We start from the raw sequence: 20912 nt of genomic DNA, 5'->3' as shown, positions 1-20912 counted from the left end.
CCAGCTCGATCAAAAAGGCAAGCAGCCCTCTCCCTTTCACATTATGGTGTGAACTTGGATTAATGAATGCAAATTCCAGTCATTAACTAATGACTTCGCAAGGAACAAAGCCAATGGGAACCAAGACAGCTTTGTCTTCTTCGCAATGTGCTTTTGCCAACGTTCTGATGTTTCTCCGTGTGCCACCATTTCATCTTTAACATTTAATTAACAGGAATGTTCATAGAAACCAGAGGGCTAAAGGAACAGAAAGAGAATAGCTTCCTGAAATAATGGGCATTAGCTGCAAATCAAAGGCAGAACAACAGGCAACTGAATACATATATAAAGAAAGATACAGACAACAGAATCCTTTTATTGTCTTTTCATCCAACTACACGTCTATTTTGAATTTGCACGCTTGCGTGTACTTTCACTAGAGTCCTGCACTATTATTGTATTATTCCTCACTCGTTTTACCCGCTAGATGCTCAACTCTGACCCTGATCAGGCATCAATGTCAGTCACAGCCTTACCGAGTGTATATTTAATGGCATCTACGTGTTGTCCAATGATTTCTTGGACATGGACGGATTATCGCCTGGACCCCTCACAAGAGTTCCATGTACAAACTTGGTGAAAGACCTTTAAAAGAAGCTCAAGGTGTTCACTGACCTCGCTGCTCAAACTTGCAATCATACCTGTTTCCAGCGGTGCGTCGTCTCCGTTCTAACCAAATGTCAGTGGTTCCACTGCCACGTCTTCCTTCACGTTATGATCCGTGGCGCCAAGGCCAGGTGAAAAACAAGCCTTGACCTTTACGGATACCCCGATCCAGCAGACAGACAGGGAAAGATCATCCTGACCCTGGACGCTCACTAACCTGTTGCCGCACAAATAAAGGCAGAGAAAATTCAGTGGACCATCAATCACATCACTAATAAGTTAAACGTCTATGTGGTTCAATGCTGCTCGCTGGTTTGGACGCGTAGCTACAAATTCTCACCCCCCCCCCCCCATACAGCCCAAAACCCGGAGACAGATTCACATCTATTTATATTGATAATGTTTCACTGGTGCTTAGCTCCACCATTACACTGTCAGCCATGAATTACTTGACGCGTCCACCCGGTTGCAGAGGCTGTATATCAAAAGGTCTTGGGCTACATAACGTTTCATGCTTTAAAAGCACTGCTCCCCTTTTTTTCCATTCACATTTGAAGAAGCTGTAAATCCAGACCCAGGGTGAGATTAGAGAACAGGCCAAAGGTGGAAATGAAAACCTGGTGTTTATTCTACTGGGCCTGCTGGCCTAAAGAGACACATTCTGAATGAGTAGCCTCTGATATTTAGAGGGTAATAAAAGCTAACAGGAACATGCTGAGACTGATCTGGTCGATTTTGGTCTCGGGATTCTGTTGAAGCTGTAGAAAGCCAAGCATTGCTTTTTTTTTTTTTGCTGTTCAGCAACAATTAAACTTTATACCTTTTTATATAGATCCTTTTATAACTTTTCCTAAAAAACAGGGTACTGTTAGTTTTTTTACTGCGTAATCTGACTGCAGTTGTGCATTTACTGACCTATCTGTTTGAATGCCATACTTTTAGGACGGGCTCATATGCATAAGTAGGCCAGGCAAGCATGTGTTCCTCCACTCCTCACGGGATGGATTGACAGCATTTGGGGCTATATTGAAGGGGCCTCAATCAGCAGCTCAGATCCACCCACCGTGGTCACACCAAGGTAATTACGCAGTCTATTCCATTTTACGGGCAACATGACCCCATAAGACGGCTGCAAACCGGAGTTGACCTTTCATGCGTCACAGCGATCAGGACATGCTTGCGCCTTCTGCTTGTTGAGTCCTCGCATCGCGCACGCGCGTCCACCTCGCCCGCGTCTCCGCGTCATCGTCGGATTTTCTGGCTTGACGCAGAAGAAAAACGCGGACGCAACTTTTTCCACCCAGTCTTTTCCTCCTCTTTGCGCGGACAAGAAGAGGCGCTCCGAAAGGTAAGCGGCTGCAGCTGACGGCGCAGACGGTGATGGTTGAGGGAGGCTGATGATGCCTCCTCCTGTCTCCACCGGTGGAAGAGCTCAAGCAGAGATCACCCGGACGCGGCGCCGCACTTGTCACCAGGACAATGGAAATATTCATTTTAGCAATTAACGGGCGCGGGAAAGTGTCGGACTGAAAGTCTGCACAGTCTGCAGGTGAGCCTCCCGCTTATTCATTTCCAGCCAACAAGATTTACTTCTGATAAAGAAATCTGCTGTTTTAAAACTTTGTTTGGATGTGTTGTATGCGTGCGCTTGCGGTGATTTAGATTCCTAGTGTCCTTCTGCGGCGCTTAAACTGTTCAGACTGTGACTATAAAAGCTTAATACTAGGTGACAGCCCCCCCCCCCCCCCCCCCCGCAGCCTGTGAGAGCTGCATGAAGGTTCGCTTGGGGTATCAGCGTGTGCGTGCGTGTGTGAGAGGGGGGAGATGATGGATAGATGGTTGGTTGGCTGGTTGTGTACAGTCTAATGCATTTCATTAGAACCCCTCTAATTACATCTGGAAAATGGCTTAATTTATTTCGTTTTAATCTCAAATCAAACAAGATTGTTGAACCAAGGGACACTCATCTTTGTGCCTCTTGCTGTTGCTGTGTGTGTATATCACAGCATCCTGACGCAGGGATTACTGTGTCCATTTCTCAACAAACACAAGCTACTCGCTCATCTTTGGGAGTTGAAAAATGATTTGCAAAGTGCCCCAAAAAACAAAAAAATGATAAGAATGTCTTTACAGCAATAATACACTCACCACAGAAATGCCATGTGCTGGTGTGTTTGTCCTCTGTGCTTGGTTATTTATTTAGAAAGTGTCACGTTGCCATGAGTGAATAATGGCTTCACCCTTTGCGACGACTACTGATACTGAAATACTGAAACTCTCTTCCAGGTGAAATGCCGCTGCCTTTTCCAGGGATGAATTCAATTTGAGTCCTCCCTTAAGTAAATGAATAATTAAGCGGCCTCAAAGGAATAATTGCAGCCTTTATAAAAGTCATCAAATTTTCATTTGCCAATTTTGAAAGAGTGTGTGCGAGACATGGGGGACGAAAACATCAGCCGCACGGTCCCTGAAGCAGAGCTCCAGATGGGCAAGTTGGACCAGTACGTGGAGCACTACGATACGGATTACGGCATCCACCCTGACGAGATCCCGGACACCACGCAGGGCCAGGCCTTCTACGTGGCCACCATCGTCATCGGCGCCGTGCTTGTCTGCATCATGCTCGTCTGCGGGCTGGGAAACTTCATATTCATCGCCACTTTGACGCGCTACAAAAAGCTCCGAAATCTCACCAACCTGCTGATAGCCAACCTGGCCATCTCTGACTTCATCGTGGCGGTGGTGTGCTGCCCGTTCCTAATGGACTACTACGTGGTGAAGCAGCTCTCCTGGGACCATGGATTGGTGCTGTGTGCTTCTGTCAACTACCTCCGGACTGTGTCGCTCTACGTGTCCACCAATGCGTTGCTGGCCATTGCAGTTGACAGGTGAGTGCGTTTTGTCATATCTCTGAGCGTTCAAATCAATAAAACTGGTATTTTCTCATCCCTTTTATTTGGCTCTTATCTGCTTGCATCAGAGAGATCCATCCCAGAGCTGCTCTGTATTTCTTGGTTAGTACTGTTGGCTCTTAGCATGGTTCTCGGTTTGATTCCGGAGCTCACAGCCTGTTCATATGGAGTTTGTGTTTTTGCTGATTTTCTTCCATTGTGCCCAAGATTAGAATGAATGGAGACAAACACTGCCCCCCGGTATGAACACTGTGTCTGCCTGTGACGGACCAGTGACCTTTCTATGTCATATTCCTGCTTCCCAACAGGTAACCCCACCAGCGTACCCCTCTCTACCCGGACCTAAGAGTAATTCTGAAAAAAAAAGTCTCATAAAGGGGGACATGATGACTAACACCAGGAAGTGTTGTTGTAGGCGAAAGGGGAGCAACCTTGCTGACTGTTTGCATTACTGTTGGCCCAGATTGCCAGAATCTCTTTTTCTCTTCCAGTGAAAGATGTTTCATTTTGGTCTTGCCCGATAAAATTTCACTTTTTTCCCCCTTAGTCTCTTCTGAGTATTGTGCTGTTCATGCACAGTGTTTCAGACATTCTCCTGCTGAACATGTGAAGTTAGAACAATGGAAAGATCTGGATTAAATGAAAAGAAAAAGATTACATCAGCACAAAGATTCAGGGCCGTCCTTTTAATATATGCACCAGCTGTACATAGACAAAGTACAGCAAATGTGCTGAAATAGCTCAGTTGGGAGAGCGTTAGACTGAAGATCTAAAGGTCCCTGGTTCAACCCCGGGTTTCAGCATCTTATTAAGGGTTTTGTTTGCCTTGGCTTGCCTCACATAGTCCCAATATTGGAATTTTCTGCTTGAAAAAGAAATACTGTACCTTAAGCTTGGAAAAAAATGGTTACTCTAAAGTCACTCTTAGCTTCTGCATGAATGGATGCTTGACCCTCCCTCATCGGGCATGAAGCATTAATGATGCCCCATAAGGGACCTTTGCATTCCTCAGGTTCCCCTATTTTGACGTGATTTGTATTTTTGACATTTTACGTGGAAAAAAGCTTAAAATCATTACTGTTACACCGTGTTTTTTCTACCTATCCCAAAATCAAATTGAAAAAGGTACAGTATCATCAAAGTATTTAACATTTCGTTCCTGTTAAATAGTTTTGAAAATAAATGCATTTGGAGGTTACTCTTCTCGCTAACCGTCACCAACCAGGTCCACCCTTTGGTAGAAATTATGGATTTCCAATAAGGGTATTGGTTTTAAGATGATCAAATAGCTGCTCCTGGTTACCTGTGCTGATAAGATTACTGATGATTTGTTCACATGTTTGGACAGAAAGAAAGGATCATATGTACTGTAGTCATGAGACCACACTACTGAGTAAAGAGGGACAATTAGTCCCCAGTAAAGGTATTGGGCAGAGGAAAGAGAACCATGCTGGTGTGGGAAGAGTGTGAACATCATATTAAGAAGCTCTTAAGCCTGGGATTGAACCAAGACCCTTTTTGCTGAAAGGCTTTAGATTACACAGCCTTAAGTAGCTCAAAAGCCATAAAAATGACCCCTGAATGAATCATTCAGATCACTGAATAATAAAAGGCTGTATAATGAACTTTAATCTTCTCTGGGTGACTGAGAAATATTTGTTGAAGCTACTGACAACAGCAGTCTGTGCTACACATTCTGGTTTCACTGTGCTGCCATGTTTTTGTTTTTCCAGGTACATGGCTATAGTCCACCCTCTGAGGCCACGGATGAAGTTCCAAACGGCCTATTGCCTAATAACAGGAGTCTGGATCTTTCCAATCCTGCTATCGATTCCCTCGGCCTACTTTGCCTCTGTGACCAAGTACCCTAATGGCGGCAATTCTGAGGCCACTCCCAAAGTGTTCTGTGCACAGATCTGGCCTGTAGACCAGCAGGCCTACTACCAGTCCTACTTCCTGTTTGTTTTTGCGATGGAGTTCGTCGCCCCTGTGATTGTCATGGCAATGTGCTACGTGAGAATTTCCCGTGAGCTCTGGTTCAAGAGCGTCCCGGGATTCCAGACGGAGCAGATCAGAAAGAGGTTGCGTTGTCGCCGGAAGACGGTAATGGTCCTGATCGGCATCTTAACAGCGTACATCCTGTGCTGGGCACCGTACTACGGCTTCGCCATCCTGCGAGACTTCCATCCGACGATCATCTCCCGAGAAAAGAATTCGCTGGTGGCCTTCTACATCATCGAGTGCATTGCCATGAGCAACAGCATGATCAACACTTTGTGTTTTGTCAGTGTTAAGAACAATACGGTGAAGCACTTGAAGAAGATTGTGCTTGTGCGCTGGCGGTCGACCTACACCCTCAACAAGACCGTAGATGAGCTGGACATGAAGACGTCCTCTATGCCCATAACGGAGGAGATTGAATGCATTCAGCTGCGGTAAACCTGCAATTTAACATTATTATTTAAGATTTAAACCATCAGCAAGGTAGCATTCCACCCATGTCCTGCTAACTGCGACATATGTGTAATTAGGAGTCTTTCCCAGCAATCACCAGGAGAGAGGCAGGAATACGACCCATTTGGCGGCAGTTCCTGATGACAGGGTTTCTCCCGGCGGCTTTTCTGGATGTAAGGAGCTTTCCACTGATTATGCTCTGCTCCAACTGATGAAGTAATGATGCACTGCTGCAGCCGAAGCATCACAAAATGACGCAGATACTATGGGACATACATCAACCTTTTGATTAATGTCTCATTATTTGATGATTTGTGGTGAGAAAGGCTTCCCCTCATTAAGCACTGGGGTTGGGATTAGGATTGACCAGTAAGGCATCAAAGATGTCCCAAATTGTGTACTTTGAAATCATTGAGTGACACGTTGGTGTTTCAAACGGGCATGATAGTATGGATTTATTGAAAGCAGTTGACTTTAATTCTTTGGAATATATTTGGACTGAAGCCTAGACCACCAGGAAAGGTAAAATTAAACCAACGTCTCCACCAGATGCACCAGAAGCCACCGCAGCTGGGGGGTAATCTGCAGTAATTCCACCCAATATTTGGCTTTCCATAGTAAACAGTCACGTCAGTGCTGCAGCAAGTCTGTTAGCAAATAATGAATCCATCTTATTTTCAAAATAAAATACCTTACAGTGACAGTATACATGATAAATAATTAAAATAACAGAACATAAATCGTGTAAAAAAACAGTCATCTTGTAAATAAATGATCCACTCCTCAGATGTTCTGCAGAAAATTGCTGCTGCAACTGCAGACACGTGCACCACAGACCACAATTGTGTTGCATACGTGACCACTCAGAGTCCCATCTTGTGAATATTCAGAATACCAGATGCGATGCCTAAAAATGTGTTTGCATGTACAGTTCTTCTATGGAGATTTGGCAAGAATGTGCTTGTTTTGCATACTGTGACTATACTGTGATTTTGTAAAGTGTCGTGATTTGTGTTGATGTACAAATGGAAGAAATCCAACGAAAAACTACTGAGTTTTAATAATCACTGACTATCTGCCGTCTCTAATCTTCGTGTAGACAGTATTGTTGCTAAGTGTTGATATTGAAATCCGGTGACATATTCTGTTTTCTCTGACCTCTGTCTGTTTCTGTGTGTTGTTAATAAATATTGTAAAAACTGGAAAATTGTGGTTTTGCTTTCTGGAATCACTTACACCAGGTCTCCGATTCCGAACCGAGTGCTTTGCTAATAAAGTGAACAAAAACAAAAATACGTGTTATATGCAAATGTATTCCTCAGTTTTTACTGCAGTGGGAGCTGCTCTGACGCTGAGAAGATGTTGTACATTCGCCACAAAGTCACCTAACGATTGTCATTTATACAAACCCACGGCGGGAGTTATGATGTAATCATTTTATGATAATTTTCTCTGCCAGCTCTCAGTGTTCCGCTCAACAGGACCATCTCAAAGGTTATAAAAGCCCACAGTCACATCGGCCTTAATTCAGAGGTTTCTTCAGGAAAATGTTATGACGGTAATAACTGTCAGGAGGCCAGAGGAACGCGCTCCGCACCGTCATGATTATGTAAAATCTAAAGGTGAGCCTGAAGTGAGGTTGCTTTATGTCGACTGTAAATGGAAATACCTCATGTTTTTGGTGGATATTGTGCTCTGTGTTTCGATCTAAACCACCAAATTTATGGAAACTCAAATCCCTGAAAGGGTTAGGGTTATCTTGGTTTAATTATCACAGTAGCACTCCTATATATCACCGTCATTAGAAGTTATGAATCAGTATCATCTGTTGGAGTCAAATCCTAAAATAAATACTCCATCTGAGGACAAAGCATGATGGTGGCAGGCCGAAGGTAGAACCCTGAGGGACTCCATGTTAGTTGGTGTAAATTATGATGGCAGTACTGTTCTTACTACTGCAGCTTTAAAGTTCCATTGATATTCTATTGTTCAGATCCAAATCTCTGTCATTTGGTCATGTTTGTTTGTTGTTTCTCAGTCAAAAGGTAAATTCAAAGTGGAAGAACTTTCCAGAACAGCTGCTTCCTTTTACAGGGATCCAGTGAGTTAAAACAAAGGCCAAACAGGAAGTATAAGCTACACATCCTTTGGTGCTTTTGCCTTTACATCAGCTGTTTGTGACCACACCGAAATTAAATTAATGTTGCAGTTGAAGACAGAAACCTTATTTTCATAAATGCAGTTCTGATTTTAATGTCATCAACCAACTCAATTAAACTGACTAGACAGAAGTGTTTTCCCCCCTTATCTATCCATAATTAGAGTAATGCGTCAAGAGGTGATGCTGTACATGCAGTACAAGTGTAATTCATATTCTTCCTGCTGGCCAATTTAAATAGTCCATTTGAAAATATTAAATGATTAAATATAAACAAATTAAAAGAATGCTGGAACACAGAAGCACAGACTACACAATATTTTAGTTCAACCTTGTCCAAAAGTGAGAATATTTGGGTTTTTTGGCACTTTTTCTTTCTTTTTTTAATCACTGTGGAGAGATCAGAGAGTGTCATTCGTTTCCATTATGAAAGTCATTATGAAAGTCCATTATGAAAGTCAGTATAGACTGTTGTTGATTTAATTGACTTTAGATAAACTCGCAGCAGTGGGGTAAAACGACCATTCATATTCTGATTCATGCACATACGTTAAGGGGGTGCAGATCAGTTATGAATATCTGAGTGGTTGTTTCTGACACATTTTCTTTAAGCTGCTCTTCTCCTGAACACCACTTCGCACGCTGTGCATCACCTTTATTGTCTTATCTGCAGCTCAGTCATGTTTCCTGTGGTTTTCCCATTAGGCCCCGGTTAAGTGCGATGATGGCGTGTGAAGATTAGCGCCTGGTATGCTAATGTTCTCATAGACCATTGTTTAATGTTGGGAAATGCTTGATTTGCCACTGCCAAGGGCCATGCTTATTGTCCCCATTACTCTATGTCCTCTAGCTCCCGTGGGTGGGTTATAAGTGTCAGTTAAGGCTTGATTGTTTCCCACAATTTAATCACCTGAAAATGCTACAATTAGGTCAATGAAATGGGCCTAGATCGATCGATCTAGGTCCATAGATCGATCGATCTATCTATCTATCTATATCTATCTATCTATCTATCTATCTATCTATCTATCTATCTATCTATCTATCTATCTATCTATCTATCTATATCTATCTATCTATCTATCTATCGATCTATCTATCTATCTATCTATCTATCTATCTATCTATCTATCTATCTATCTATCTATCTAATGATAAGTCCTCCAGGAGGCCTATGGAGGGTGTACACCCAGATGATGTCATTGTTTATTCATTTTGATGACATGGCCAGATTAAAAAAAGTCAATTTATTGCTATTGCAGCCAAGAGTAAACACATCGTTTTGGTCACGGTGGAAACAGGCTGGGGACATTGTTCTTTTCAAGATATTTTTTTAATGTTATGATTTCATAAAATATCTCTGTGACATTAACAAAAAGCTGTTTGTCATGTTCAGCGTCTCCCCTCTAAAAAGCGCCTGGCGGAGGCTGGACATTAATCCCGTCCTTACAGAGATCAAACGGTTTGTCGGAGACAAGCCTTCCCTTAAATGGTTGACCCGTTTGACTCTCAAGGCAAGTGGATCCAACCGGGTGACGCTGTCCAGGAAAGTCTGGCTGATTTGAACACATCATCTCTTCTTTGTTAAATATGCAGACATGTGGCTGTGCTAGCAAGAAAAATACACCCACGCCGTATGTCTTCTGTTGGAATATGACTCTTTACACAACTTTACAACACACACACCAGTACAAAAACACACACCATTAACCTATAGATTCAAAAGTCTGCATTGTATGGGAGGGTTTTCTCTGGCGTTATCTCCTTTATTTTGACAGTTTCTCTTCACATTAGGGCCAAACTCACCCCTGAGCCGGACCTTGACTTTGGCAGAGCGCTGCCAGGATCAATGTGTAAGATTTAAGACGAAAAACTGGGCTGAAACTCTGGCAGGAGTGAAATATAATATTCCTGACTGTGTTTTCATCAGTATCTTGTCACCTCAAACCAAGAATGCTTCATGATTATGAGCCTTTTATGCCTGCTGACGGAGTGGCTCCCAAGTCCCTGGACCTTGAAGTCCTGCAGTTATCGATTTAGAGGCAAAATGATTGTTTGAGGTGTTTTGTTTTTTTTATCCCACGCTAACAGATTTTGGACAGTGAGAAAATATAATGACTTTGTTGTATATTTTACAGGCTTTATGTATGCTGAGTCCTGTCATCATCCTTCAGCAGGTAAATATGATATAACCCCCCCACCCCCCACCCCCACCCACCCAAATAAATCCATACGAAAACAGCAAAGCTGAATTTGAGATTAAGCTGAGAACCATATGACAGCGACAATTCCTCCAGCTGTCCACAACACGAGATTTTGCTCCACCGTTTCTGTAGGAAATAGAGACAGGGATAAATAATGACTCAATGACTTCACTTTGGGGCTGTTACAGCCACATCTCCCAGGTAGCGCTTGTGTTTGTGCACTCCCCCAGTCTTTTATGTGGACAGCTTCGCAGGCAGGCGGCATCCTGTGACAGCAAATCATTGACGGGTCATGAATAATGATGTGGTCTATGGGTTACACTGAACGGGGAACAATGCGATCGATACCCCTCCTTTAGCAGCTCTGAGGAACAATTGCCAGAGATCTCTGTCCCGTCTGCAAATGGTGTGATGATGACAATGAAAGAGATGATGCCGATGATGATTTTAACAAAAACGAATGGGGCTGCAGGATATGCGTTGTGGGGATTGATCCGACCACTTGTTGCACACGTGTTCCACCCCTCAGACATAGTTTCCAACCCCTTTACCTTCTCCTTCGAGGGTTCCTGATCCTTCCACTGAGCTCTACCCCGTCAAAACATCAGAAGTGTTACCTCTCATAAACTCCACCAGCATCTCCTCCACATCCCAGAATGCAGACCCACCAGGGCACAGACCTGTCCTGTCGCGTAATAATTAATAAATCCCCAACTCAACTTGCGCTTCTGTTGCGTCCTCACGTAGAAAAGTCCGCGGGAATGTACGAGGCGGCGTGAGGTGAGTGTTGATGTCCTGACCGACGTCCGCCGCCGCTTGTGTTGTCAGAGCACGTCAGGATTACTCTTGGATGACAGACAAACTGTTTCATGGATCTCCGGATAAAATTAGCATTACTCCGAGACAGGTGTCATCTCAATCTCAGCTTCAGAAGATTTAATGACTTGAGACTGTGAATGCGCTTCCCGACCTTTATGAATGAAATGCTCGCTGCAATCCGTGAAAACCACAGGAAAAAGGTAAAATCTGTGCAAATTATTACTCAGTTCTTTCGTTATTTTCGGTATAAGGCTGTGTAGTTTTTCATTTTTAGTTTAACGCATTTCTTCAATCTTTTTGTAGAAATGTTTACATTCTTCACACCGCACATATTTGTTTACTCTTTAGCACTTATTCTAGCTTTTCCAGTAGCAAATAGTTACAAATATTAATGACCATTTTATGTCCTATACATAAGCCAACGTAGCAACATAAAACCCAGCGAGATGTCTGTATGTCTGGAATGTTCTTTAACTTCTTTAAATGTGGACCATTTCTTCAAATCATTGATTTTTCTTCAAGGCACATAAGTAACGGAGGCGAGCAGGACCTTCAGTCGTCTTTTGTCCTCACCTCTTCTGGAAATGTGCATAATGATAAACTCTGAAAGACCTACAGAGACTGAGACCATAACATATCTGATACGCTTATACTCACCTTCTCCTTCATAAGAGCACTTTTCACACTCCTCTTCTTGCTGAATGTTATTGAAGGAGAACATGTTCTCCATCAGAGTGCTAAACACGCCGTTATCATTACGCATTAAAGCCAAGAGACGACCCCGTCTGTCTGCTGAATTTACTCACTGTTTTCTGCTTTATGTTAGAGGTTTGGAAGAGAATCCTGCTCCCTACTTCATGGTGATCATGATGAACAGTTTCAAGATGATCGCACCTCTGATTTACTGTGGAAAACATTGGACCAAGTTATGAGATTTAAAGTTCACGGTCTCATGTACATAAAACAGGCCCCATAAGGACAGTTTGAAATATTTTCACTACGTTGCGTCTAAATATTTTAATTAAATGCATTCTGGATGTATAGTTGCGATAATGGTGGCGTTCTAATTTAAAGTGAAGGCCAGGTATTTTGCGTTGATATACAGCGCTCCCTTCTGTTCAAAAATAGAACTGCATGCAAGCGAACAAAGAATACTTTTTTTTATCACTGAAAATTTGTCACATCAGTATACTCACCTTTCGTATTGGACTTGATCAGAAAGTGAAAATGTATTAAAGCATTTGACCAGCCTCTTAGGTACAACAATGATAACATTTAATGAGGTTGTTCTCGTTTTGGCATAGTTTCAAGGTTATTGTTGTAAGGTAAAAACCACAAGGTAAAAGTGAAAGTTTAAAGAAAACTAGCAGAAACATCCGCACGTCACTTCAGTTAATTATGCAGAGCGAGTCCACACACTGTCATGACAAATTAAGGTCATTCTAGAGTAGCTGCTTTTTGTCCCATTAGCAGAGCCTGATCTGGTCCCTGAATGCAGCACAGCTGCCTTTGGTGACAACAGTCTGACTCACCAAGGCCGTGCACGTGGTCACGCTCAGTGAAGTCAGTCATTTCTGTCACTGATAATATTCTCCACTTGGAACCGCAGTCTGACAGCAAAGTGTGAAGTGTCACGGGAACAGGGCGTCGCTGCCTGGTTTCAAGCATCTCTCACCCTTCCAAGCCAAGTAAAGTCTGGGCTATTGCTCTTAAGGACAGCGTCTTTTCTCCAGTCTGACATTAACTTTCCTGCTCATTCGGCAAATTAGAGCCATTCAAAATGTTGTTTTGACTTTATAGTTACAAACAGGCCAGTATTATATCGTTGTAAAGACTTGAATGTTTCTCAGACGGGTGAAAATTCTTTCATGTGTTTATATCAAAGCATGAAAGAATTTAGAATCACAATATTCATTCAACATTCAACTTTTTCTTTATACAGGAAGCACTTTAAGTTACAACCTCATTAAAATATTAACAATAAATATCAGAACTTTAACATAATTTTCTACATTTATTGCTCTGTTAACATTAACATAAAAAATCAATGCTCAGAATTTGTATAAATAAAGAAATAACACCTTGTTTGCTGAAAATTGACTATTTCCTGCTGTGGTAGAGTACTGGGTAACTTGCTGTTCATGTAACTGCTTTAAAGGTTTCACTGAGGGTTTTTGCCTCCTATTTGCCACATTTTGCCACCACCTGCACTGCTTTGATCCAGTCCTTCCTCTCTTCGGCCGTGGCGGCCTGCAGGAAGTAATGAACCTCATCGGAAGTGATGATCTCAAAGAAGTTGCCGTCAGCACCGTGTTTTTTGGCTGAAAATGAGAAATAAAAGAGCAGATGAGCTAAAGGAAAACCAAACGAAAGTCAGTGAGAGCAATCCAGGAGAACTTTCCCGTCCGCATTGTAACGGTAGGGGGATAATATGATAATGCCCGGCTTACCGTCGGGCACGAAATCCACAGCTGTGACCACAGAACCACGGAGGGGGATGGAGCCCAGAGGATCATCGTCATTCTGATGAGAAAGGAAGGAGAGCTGAGAACTGAGAAGGTCTGATGTTCCTGCTCTCGCCAGGACCGGCTGGCGTTACCTTTGAAGGGTCATAGTAATGCATGAATGCGGGGTCGTCCCTCACTATGAACTTCCGTACCTTCCAGTTTTTTATCCTGTGACCCTGTAATGAACAAAGTCTGTGAGGGCCTAAAGGTCGGGAAAGTCAGGGCCACATGGTAAAGTGTGACCTTTAAGCAGGAATATTCACCTGTTTGAGCAAACAACCCTGTTTCACAATGTTTCCTCTGAATTCTTCCTTCACCAGCACGTCATCATCGCTTGAGTAACCTTCACAGAAGAATCCACTATCGGCCTGACACACACACACACACACACACACACACACACACAGTCAGAGCTGAGAGGATGGTGGTTTGTGACCAAAGTTTTGTGTCACCAAATGCCTCTCTGACAAGTTTCCACAGCAGTAGTTTTGGTTTCTCATCGACTTACAAAGTAATACAGAGCATTTGTTTCATCTAAAAAGGTCGACTGCTCCCCGCCCCCGGCACCGTCCTTTGACAGGTCGCCCGCGGGCAGCAGGAAACCCTCGTTCATGAGGCCCGTCGCCAGCATCAGGGCCTCAGGCTGATTTCTCGCTTTCCCCTTCTCGACAAGCCACTCGACCACCGTTGCACCTGCACGGAGACAGGGAAGGAGACCAGGTGTTACGCAACAGCAGGGAAGAAGACGGCGTCTTTGGGTGTCACTGGAACCAAGTCAACAGCACCGGTGAAGCAGTGGTTGAAGACGCGTTTCTCCTGCTCTAGCACCAACTCTCTGACTCCATCGTCCTGGTCCTTCATCAGGCTGTAGAGCTCACTGCAAAACAAAAGGCAGAGGACGGAACCTCCTGAGTCCTGCAGTTTCCTGCCAATGTGAGAGCCACAGGAAGTATCTGGGTGGGTACTGTAACAACCTTGCATACCCTGATATATTTATAGAGGAGAGTGATGATGCAATTAAGCCAGCTTCACACTACAGTTACCCAAAAGCCAGACCGCTGAACTTCCACCAGTTGTGGATAAATGAAGTTCAGAAGTCATTTCAGTGATAAAAAAAGGGTATTGCACCAACTCTCAGTTAAAATACAGAACTGCCACTGTTCCCCTGCTTTTGTTTCACTGGAACTTTGGATGATTTTGCGGAACATACCACAGGTTGACGGTTTCCGGGAGGCGGATAGAGCGCCGTGTGGACTTCCTGGCAAACTTTTTGCCCCCTTGGATGCAGGTGAGGGCCCTTTTTATGTCTTTGACCCAAAGTTCTCTCTCCTCCACGTGAGAAGCTTGGAAGAAGTGATCGTGCTTCTTGTCCGTGGTAATCTTGAACACCAACTAAGGGAAGAATTATCAGCCAGTGACTTTGCTGCACCTCCACAAACCACCAACAGCTCAAGTGCGGCCATTCTATTTCAGTGGTTTTCACTTGAGCTGTGGAATCATTAAGGTCGAAACTGCTGCTGCCTGGTTAGCGTTGGAGGTTAACGAACCTTCTGCTCGCTCACATTAGCAATGGAGCTAGTGTGAAAACACAAGGCTGGAGAGTTGTTCAGCTGTGTGATGAGGACATGAAAGGAGGGGACTAGAGAAAGGTTAAGAATCACATGACCTCCAGCACTGACCAACTATGGCATCCAGCCATATTCCTCTCTGTGTTTGCCGCCACTAGTTAATTTAGATTTTCTGTATCCTGGATGGGTATAATCATATTTTCTGCTTACCAGCCTCTTCCCAAAGTCCTGGCAGGGGCTCAGGAGTGTGGCTCCTTTCAGTGGAATCATTCCTTTAGGCGACCGGTCTGTTTTCTTCTTGTAGAATTCCACCGCATCTTCCGATAACACGACCCACACTGGCTTCCAGGTGTTTAGTACAGTGCCCTGAGGATCAGAAACAGGGGTCAGGAATGTTGCTTGACAGTTTAGCAAAAATGTTATGAACATTGCCCCCCCCCCCCCCCCCCAGATCCGGATGGGTGCTGTGGTGTGATATCTCCTGCCCTGTCCATGAATGATCCACACACAAGGTTCTTCTCCTCCAAAACATTTCTCACTGGGTTGACAGCAGGAAATATGTCTTTCCGTGTGCTATAAAAGCACACGATCCATCTCTGCTGTGGACTTGCTGCGGCATCACTTTCACTACCCACACAGTTGTGGGTAGTGAAAGAGTCCTTTATTTTCTCTTATTCCTGTTCTCCATTTTCTGAAATACTTAGATCAGGACAGAATAAAATGCAGAAATCTGCCTGGTGCTTCATAGAAATCACCCCCTTTGTGCAACTCCTCTCCAAAGCACTTTGAGCTTCATGTTTTTTGGGAATTGTCAGCTTCATTTGGTTTCATGTTATTCCATATAAACTTAATGATTCCTTAAATTGGCTATTTTCAAGATGGCATCCACAACAAGCTCTGGGTGAGGCCCACAAATTATTATTACATAAATTACACACAAGAACACTAGATTTAATTGCACCACCCTCCACGATTTTGGCTTAATGTAACAACTGCACCCATTGATCTGGGAAGAATAGCATCGTATTTCTCATGCCCATAAACCCAATAACAAGAATCATCATCGGTGCTATAAACTAGCATCAGAAGCAGAATATCTCCCTTGATTTTGAACCAATATTAATATTATTAATAACTAGAAATGAGTGTTTTATGTTTACTCAGAACCTGTTCAATCATGAAACATATTGAAGAATATTTTAACAGTAACTTGCTGTAACTTACTCACATGTTTATTGTTTACTGTCAGAATATAGGAACGATGACCTCATCCAAACCACCTCTGTCCCATCTGTTAATCCAGGGGTGGGGGACCCCCGGCCTCCGGGCCGTATACGGCCCGCGAGACCATTTCTACCGGCCCGCGACGCAAGAATTTTATATTTTATATGTGCACTTATACAGTGGGACCGTTCGCTAAACTCCGCGAGCTGCGAGTAGCAGCGGTAGCGTATTTTTGCCTTTCGTATCCTGAAATTTCTTTCGTAACAAGAGGAAATATTTTCCCGTTTTCTGAGATAAAACAGACGGTTATGTTATGTCCGAGTCAAGGTCAGGGTTAGTGAACACAGCGTTTGATGTACGTAGTGGGCTGGACTGATTGACACAGACAAAAAATTGATGCATCATGGCGACTGTCAAGAAAAGGAAGGTGGATGCAGAATGCCGTGTATTCCAGGAGAAATGGACAATGATTTTTTCTTTGTTGAAGTAAAAGGCAAGCCAGTGTGCCTAGTTTGTGGCGAGGTGCTGGCAGTGATGAAAAAGGCAAATCTCGAGCGCCATTACAGCTCGAAACACGCTAAACTCGACAAGTTGAAAGGACAGATGCGTTTGGATAAAATTAACGCTCTTCATCGCGTTTGGAGGCTCAACAAGCAGCTTTCACACGACCATGTACCGACAGAGAGAATATTACGCGTGCAAGTTTTGTGATGAGTAAATTAATAGCCACGAAGCTGAAACCTCACGGCGAAGGAGAGTTCGTGAAGGAGTGCCTCGTAGCCGCCGCTGAGGTGCTCGCACCGGACAAAGTAAAATTGTTTCAAAGTGTGAATTTTTTTTCGTGGATAACTACTGAACTAAGACATATATTGTTATGATTCCAGTGGCTAACGGTATGTTTTTATGGTCAAGGAATCTAAATATGTAGTCAAAGTATATGTGGGACTAATATTTATGGTGGAAATCACAATATGCCAGGAATTGTTGCGCTTGGCAGAGGTCTGCGCTCTCCGAGTGCTTTCTAGTTGTTATTATTATTGTCTTTATCTTTCTTTCTTTTCATTTATTTTCTTGATTATCTTGTTGTATTGCAGTTTTGGTGAGTAGAGGCCTCGAACAGGCCCTTACGGGTCTCTTGCCTCAACTCTGCACCTCTTTTTAAATTGTTTTGTATGATCATGTAAACATATTTTACTTGTTTGTCATTTTATTCTATTTTTTTTGGTGATTTTATATGCATGTGTGCTAAATAAATAATTCAAATTCAAATGCAGCAATCATAACACAGCGGTTATAGACTTTTTTTCATCTTTTTTTTGCATCCCTAGGTATGTGTTCATAATGGTATGGCCCTCGGAGGACTTTATAAAAATTGAAATGGCCCTCGATATGAAAAAGGTTCCCCACCCCTGTGTTAATCAATCTACAAATCAATAATCAACCAACTCAAATAAATCAACCTAATGCAGCCCCAGATTTACATTAAGTGGGGAGGTAATACTCTTTATAGTTATGTCTTTGGTTGTCAAAGTACATCAAACAACCAGGTTCTTCCTGGTTTTGGATGCTTTTGTGTGTCACTGCTGTGAGTCACGGCGAGTTTGATGATCTCACAGTATTTTTAGCTTGAGATTCGGACAGAAACAGGAACTGGAGAACCCGTGCAGCTGTGTGTGTACATCTGCCGCCGCCTGTAGTCAAAGTGTCGGTGATGCCCAGCTGGGGCCCATCAGACCGCGGCTCGTCTCCAGATAGGTGGATAGCGACTCCGACTCCCTCCTCCAACTGTCGCCTGGATGCCCTTCTGTTGCCTGGCCGTTATTGCAGACGTTTGCTCCTTCCTGTCTCTGCTGAAACTGCTACGTCCTCCACCCAGCGTCCACTGGGAGACACTTTACCCTCCGCTCAGCCTGCTGACCAGCACTACACTGAACTTAATTACGCCCAACCACCAGTGCTTCTTCTACAGGAATGAAATACAGTTCTCTGAAGTACTGCCCTTTGTTTTGTGTTTTGGGACTGTATCTGTAATGTACCAGGGAATGCTGGGATACCTGTGATGTGTGTTATGTTATTGGTAGTCGAGTAAAGCGCCGTGTCTGCCGGCTGTGTGTTATTAGACCAACACACCACAAGTTCTGCAACTATTGTTGCAAATGTGTGACCCAATGTTTTCTGCAGTGTGTACCCGACTGCTTCAGCCCAATCACCGCATATATTACTAAAACCCACTAAAGCTTGTCAAAGAGGTGGACATGACTTAATCAGAAGCGTTTGGTCTCTTACCTTCTTCACCAGGTATCCTTCTCGGATCTCTTGTGGCTCCATTTCCCTCTGCTCTGCTGCTGTCAGGACTTCTGCCTGTTTTCAGACACTTCACTCAATGTTTCCTATTTAAAACTCCACCCACCTACACACACACACACACGCAAACACACACACACACACTCACACACATATACACACACACACACGCAAACACACACACGCACACACAGCACACACACACACACGCAAACACACACACGCACACACAGCACACACACAGGAAGTTGAGTCTGAGGGTGTGTCAAAATCATCAGCGGTCAAGTCACTTCCCCTTTGTGTCACTGACAGAAGCTTCCTGAATTCCATTATTATCATTTCATTATGGTACGCTTGCTCATCTACACTGTCAGTAGGGTTTCTGCTGGTAGAACTACTGTAGAAATTTGCACAGATCGGCTAAAAATCACACGGTGGAGTGCACGTGGAGCCAGATCAGAAGAAAAGGGATTCATGAGCGGCGGGTTGAGGCGTTCCCTTCCTTTGGCAGATCTTTTTCTTAAAACTTGACACAGATTCAGACTCTTCTCCTTTCTGAAGGAAACGCCAGCAGTTAACCATCCATCTTCTGTCACTTTCCCTCAGCGGGGTTGTTGGGGGGGGCTGGAGAGGTGGGTTACACCCTGGACATCCATTTGCACCTAATGCCAATTTCCATCCATCCATCCATCCATCCATTCTCTGCCGCTTATCCGGGGTCGGGTCGCGGGGGCAGCAGCCTAAGGAGAGAAGCCCAGACTTCCCTCTCCCCAGCTACCTCCTCCAGCTCATCCGGAGGGATCCCCAGGCGTTCCCAGGCCAGTCGAGAGACATAGTCTCTCCAACGTGTCCTGGGTCTCCCCGGGGGTCTCCTACCGGAGGGACATGCCCTGAACACCTCACCAGGGAGGCGTCCAGGGGGCATCCTGACTAGATGCCCAAGCCACCCCATCTGGCTCCTCTCAACGCGGAGGAGCAGCGACTCTACTCCGAGCTCCTCCCGGATGGCAGAGCTTCTCACCCTATCTCTAAGGGAGAGCCCAGCCACCCTACGGAGGAAGCTCATTTCAGCCGCTTGTACCCGTGATCTTGTTCTTTCGGTCATTACCCAAAGCTCATGACCATAGGTGAGGGTAGGAACGAAGATCGACCGGTAAATCGAGAGCTTCGCCTTTCGGCTCAGCTCTCTCTTCACCACAACGGACCGGTGCAGAGTCCGCATTACTGTGGACGCCGCACCGATCCGCCTGTCGATCTCCCGCTCCATTCTTCCCTCACTCGTGAACAAGACCCCGAGGTACTTAAACTCCTCCACTTGGGGCAGGATCTCCTCCTTTACCCGGAGAAGGCACTCCACCTTTTTCCGGTTGAGAACCATGGCCTCGGATTTGGAGGTGCTGATTCTCATCCCAGCCGCTTCACAGGCGGCGGCGAACCGATCCAGTGATAGTTGGAGGTCACGGGCCGATGAAGCCAACAGGACCACATCATCCGCAAAAAGCAGAGACGCGATCCTGAGGTCACCAAACCGGATCCCCTCAACACCATGACTGCACCTAGAAATTCTGTCCATAAAAATTATGAACAGAATCGGTGACAAAGGGCAGCCCTGGCGGAGGCCAACCCTCACCGGAAACGAGTTCGACTTACTGCCAGCAATTCGGACCAAACTCTGGCACCGATCGTACAGGGAGCGGACAGCCCGTATCAGCGGGCCCGACACCCCATACTCTCGGAGGACCCCCCACAGGACCCCCCGAGGGACACGGTCGAATGCCTTCTCCAAGTCCACAAAACACATGTGGACTGGTTGGGCAAACTCCCATGCACCCTCGAAGACCCTGCTGAGGGTGTAGAGCTGGTCCACTGTTCCACGCCCAGGACGAAAACCACATTGCTCCTCCTGAATCCGAGGTTCGACTATCCGGCGGACCCTCCTCTCCAGTACCCCTGAATAGACCTTACCAGGGAGGCTGAGGAGTGTGATCCCCCTATAGTTGGAACACACCCTCCGGTCCCCCTTCTTAAAAAGAGGGACTACCACCCCGGTCTGCCAATCCAGCGGCACTGCCCCCGATGTCCACGCGATGTTGCAGAGTCGAGTCAACCACGACAGC

General features: G+C 44.6%; 2 protein-coding genes and 1 non-coding gene across 8 annotated transcripts; 2 read left to right on the top strand and 1 right to left on the bottom strand.

Moving 5' to 3' along the window:
• The first annotated feature begins 1712 nt into the window (after positions 1 to 1712).
• Positions 1713 to 7218, top strand: prokr1b (prokineticin receptor 1b). Its single transcript, XM_057048219.1, has 4 exons — positions 1713 to 2194; positions 2932 to 3533; positions 5291 to 5992; positions 6089 to 7218. The coding sequence occupies exons 2-4, from the start codon at positions 3082 to 3084 to the stop codon at positions 6150 to 6152; spliced, it is 1218 nt and encodes a 405-aa protein (XP_056904199.1). The 5' UTR covers positions 1713 to 2194; positions 2932 to 3081; the 3' UTR covers positions 6153 to 7218.
• trnaf-gaa (transfer RNA phenylalanine (anticodon GAA)) lies at positions 4288 to 4360 on the top strand. Its single transcript has one exon. It is a non-coding gene; the product is annotated as a tRNA-Phe (tRNA).
• A 2262-nt stretch (positions 7219 to 9480) lies between the features above and the next one.
• On the bottom strand, positions 9481 to 18936 carry plek (pleckstrin). Of its 6 annotated transcripts, XR_008952804.1 has the most exons (12): positions 18778 to 18936; positions 15478 to 15633; positions 14910 to 15091; positions 14485 to 14624; positions 14208 to 14392; positions 13963 to 14067; positions 13792 to 13875; positions 13643 to 13715; positions 13398 to 13513; positions 11999 to 12096; positions 11850 to 11889; positions 9481 to 11770 (listed from the first exon to the last, which is right to left on the bottom strand). XR_008952804.1 is itself a non-coding variant. In XM_057048001.1 (10 exons), the coding sequence occupies exons 1-10, from the start codon at positions 18817 to 18819 to the stop codon at positions 12094 to 12096; spliced, it is 1086 nt and encodes a 361-aa protein (XP_056903981.1). In that variant the 5' UTR covers positions 18820 to 18936; the 3' UTR covers positions 9481 to 12093. The 6 variants fall into 6 exon arrangements, 3 of the variants coding, with proteins under 3 accessions (XP_056903981.1, XP_056903980.1, XP_056903982.1); XR_008952803.1 differs by having other exon boundaries at positions 9481 to 11889; XR_008952805.1 differs by lacking the exon at positions 11850 to 11889 and having other exon boundaries at positions 9481 to 10639.
• Between the last annotated feature and the right edge of the window lie 1976 nt (positions 18937 to 20912).

Source organism: Takifugu flavidus, chromosome 11 (genome assembly GCF_003711565.1).
Source record: "Takifugu flavidus isolate HTHZ2018 chromosome 11, ASM371156v2, whole genome shotgun sequence".
NCBI classification, from domain to species: domain Eukaryota; kingdom Metazoa; phylum Chordata; class Actinopteri; order Tetraodontiformes; family Tetraodontidae; genus Takifugu; species Takifugu flavidus.
Note: the sequence above shows the minus strand (reverse complement) of the source record. Positions and strands in the feature narration are given on the sequence as shown.